Source organism: Daphnia magna, linkage group LG2 (assembly GCF_020631705.1).
Source record: "Daphnia magna isolate NIES linkage group LG2, ASM2063170v1.1, whole genome shotgun sequence".
Taxonomy (NCBI): Eukaryota; Metazoa; Arthropoda; class Branchiopoda; order Diplostraca; family Daphniidae; genus Daphnia; species Daphnia magna.
In genome coordinates this window covers 2,091,414-2,093,893 of record NC_059183.1, presented here as the reverse complement: position 1 = coordinate 2,093,893, position 2,480 = coordinate 2,091,414, and the positions used below count along the sequence as shown (strand labels likewise).

The window sequence follows — 2,480 nt, the reverse complement described above, 5'->3', positions numbered from 1 at the left end:
ATCCTGAACGACGCCCAGCGCTTAGCAATCCTTACAGAGTGGGTAGGACCCAATATTTTTCGTCGCATCGCCCCGCTACTGAAGGCTCCCCGTGGGTACGCCGCGGTTCTCATCTACCTCAAGAAACACTATGGTTCGAGTGAGAAAACAGCGCGTTGTCAAATCCACGATCTTCTTAGTCTTCCCGGCGTCAAACCGGGTGATCGTCAAGCACTCGAAGTTTTTTCCGATCAGCTGCATAAAGCTGTTGTAGTTTTGGAGCAATGAGGTTTGGAACACGATCTGAAAAGTGCTGCCAACCTAGACCAAGCGGTTCATAAGTTGCCGCCATTTGTCCGTCATCGCTGGGCCCGGTACGTGCGCAAGCAATCGCCGAAGGTTGTCGATCTTTGCGACCTCGATCATTTTCTGGAAGAGGTTGTTGAAGAGGAGCGGTTGGCTCGTTCGTCCGTGGAGTTGGCGCCCTGAATCGAACCCCGTGAAAAGCGTGTAACGTTTCACAAGCCTGCCATCGAAAAACCTAATTCGGTGAAACCTGCAATTCGGAAACCGTCACCCGTTCGTCCACCTCCGACCGTCTTAGCCACCCAAACAGCGAAAGAAGTTGATGGCGAGTGTCCAGGGTGCGGGGAAGCCCACCGGCTGGATTGTCTGTGCCGAATTACGACGGAAGACGCCGAGCGAACGAGCTTTGGTAGCGAAGGAGAAAGGCGTCTGCTTTAACTGTCTTGGAGGAAAACATCGTAGTGTCGACTGTCGTTCGAAACCGGCCTGCGAATCGTCCGGCTGCCGTGCTCGTCATCATTCGCTGTTGCATGGTGCGGAAAGAGTTTTTCCCGAGAAAAACCGACAACGCCAAATTCCGCCTTCCATCGGGGGCCAAGATTACGCTCAAGGACCTCAAACGCTTGCGATCGCTCCCCGTCTTTCGTCCGATGTTCTCTTGGCCGTGGTTCCCGTACGACTTCAAGCTGGATGCCGGACTTTGGACGTTTTCGCTCTTCTTGATACTGGCAGCCAAGCTACCCTTTTGCGTGAAGACGCGGCCCAGGAACTCTGCCTGAAAGGACGGTCCCGCAAAGTTCATTTCGGGACCTTCCATGGGAAAGATCCGGTAGTCGACACTCGTCTAGTCGATTTCGCTGTTTTGTCGCTGGGGGGTGACCATGACTGTCAAGTGTCCGACGCCTTCGTGGTACCTCATCTTAATGTTGGTCAGCGCAAAATGACCGATGATCTCGCCTCCTTCGAGTATCTTCGGCGGGGTGCCCCGGTTGACGTTTTTAGCGACAACGGGACGCATTTGAGGGTTGGAGAACGTGAGCTGCGTGAGGCGGTCGCCCGCTTAAACGACGTAAGAATCGCCGACCAACTCGCCCAAAAGGAAATTCGCTGGCACTTCTCTCCCCCTGCAGCACCGCATTTTGGGCGTGTGGGAACGTCTTGTCCGTTCTGGCAAAGATGCTCTACGAGCGATCCTTGGCCAGCAGACTGTTAAGGACGAAACTTTTGCTACGGTGGTTATCGAAGTGGAAGCTCTACTCAACAATCGTCCGTTAACCGATCTAGGAGCGGATCCCCAAGAGTTTGAGCCATTAACCCCGAATCATTTCCTGTTGGGGCGACCCAATCCCCACTTGCCGGCCGACGTCATTGATCCCGACATCAAGTGCTTTCGTCGCCGATGGTTCCACGCGCAACGACTCGTAGACCAGGTGTGGAACCGATGGTTGCGCGAATATTTGCCAACGTTAACCACGCGCAGCAAGTGGACTCGGTCGCAGAAAAACTTAGAAGCCAACGCCATGGTGCTAATGGTTGACCCGAAGTCGCCGCGCGGGCATTGGCCGATCTGCCGTGTTGTAAGAACGTTGCCTGGACCTGATGGGGTTGTGCGTGCAGCTGAAGTCATTACGAAGTCCGGCAAGACCTATACCCGCCCGGTTACAAGTTTATGTCGCTTCGAAGCCAGTAATGCTGCTTAAATTTTACCGAAGCAGGGCCGGCTGTGTTACCGAGTTGCCATGGCAACTCTGCCGGGCTTCGCGCGCGCCTTTAATTACCCCCCCTTTTTTATCTATTGTTTATCTTAATTCGCGCATCTTTATTCTTTTTTTTTTGCGTAAGCGATCGGATGACGTGTATTAACGAGGCAGTCACATTTTTGCCGCTCGAGCGTCTCGTCGCCATTTTTTCGTGATCTCCCGTTTGGCAGCCCTTTTTTCCAATACAGTATTTTTTACCTACCCCATTCGTTCTAGTTCGTTTTATCGTATCGCCCTTTCGTTCGTCATTTCGCTTTTCGTTTGTAACACCATGACAATCGACAAGTTGCAGGGACAGACTTTTGAACGAGTAGGCATTTACTTTCTGGAATCCGTCTCCAGCCACAGCCAACTGTACGTTGCGTTCTCGCGAGCAATATCAAGAGATGTTGAGACGTGAATTTGATTTTGAAGACTACAACCGCCATCTTTTGC

The 2,480-nt window shown here is 52.5% G+C and overlaps 1 protein-coding gene across 1 annotated transcript; it reads left to right on the top strand.

Moving 5' to 3' along the window:
- Positions 1–607: 607 nt before the first annotated feature.
- Positions 608–1,985, top strand: LOC123470277. Its single transcript, XM_045170402.1, has 2 exons — positions 608–1,354; positions 1,416–1,985. Exons 1-2 carry the CDS (start codon positions 608–610, stop codon positions 1,983–1,985), a joined length of 1,317 nt encoding a protein of 438 aa, XP_045026337.1.
- Positions 1,986–2,480: the final 495 nt, after the last annotated feature.

Bases quoted from the DNA above. Each gene is read 5' to 3' on its own strand.
- LOC123470277 (XM_045170402.1), top strand. From the start codon at position 608: ATGGCGAGTGTCCAGGGTGCGGGGAAGCCCACCGGCTGGATTGTCTGT. The intron at 1,355-1,415 runs GTAAGAATCGCC...CTCCCCCTGCAG, and splicing joins CGGTCGCCCGCTTAAACGAC to CACCGCATTTTGGGCGTGTG.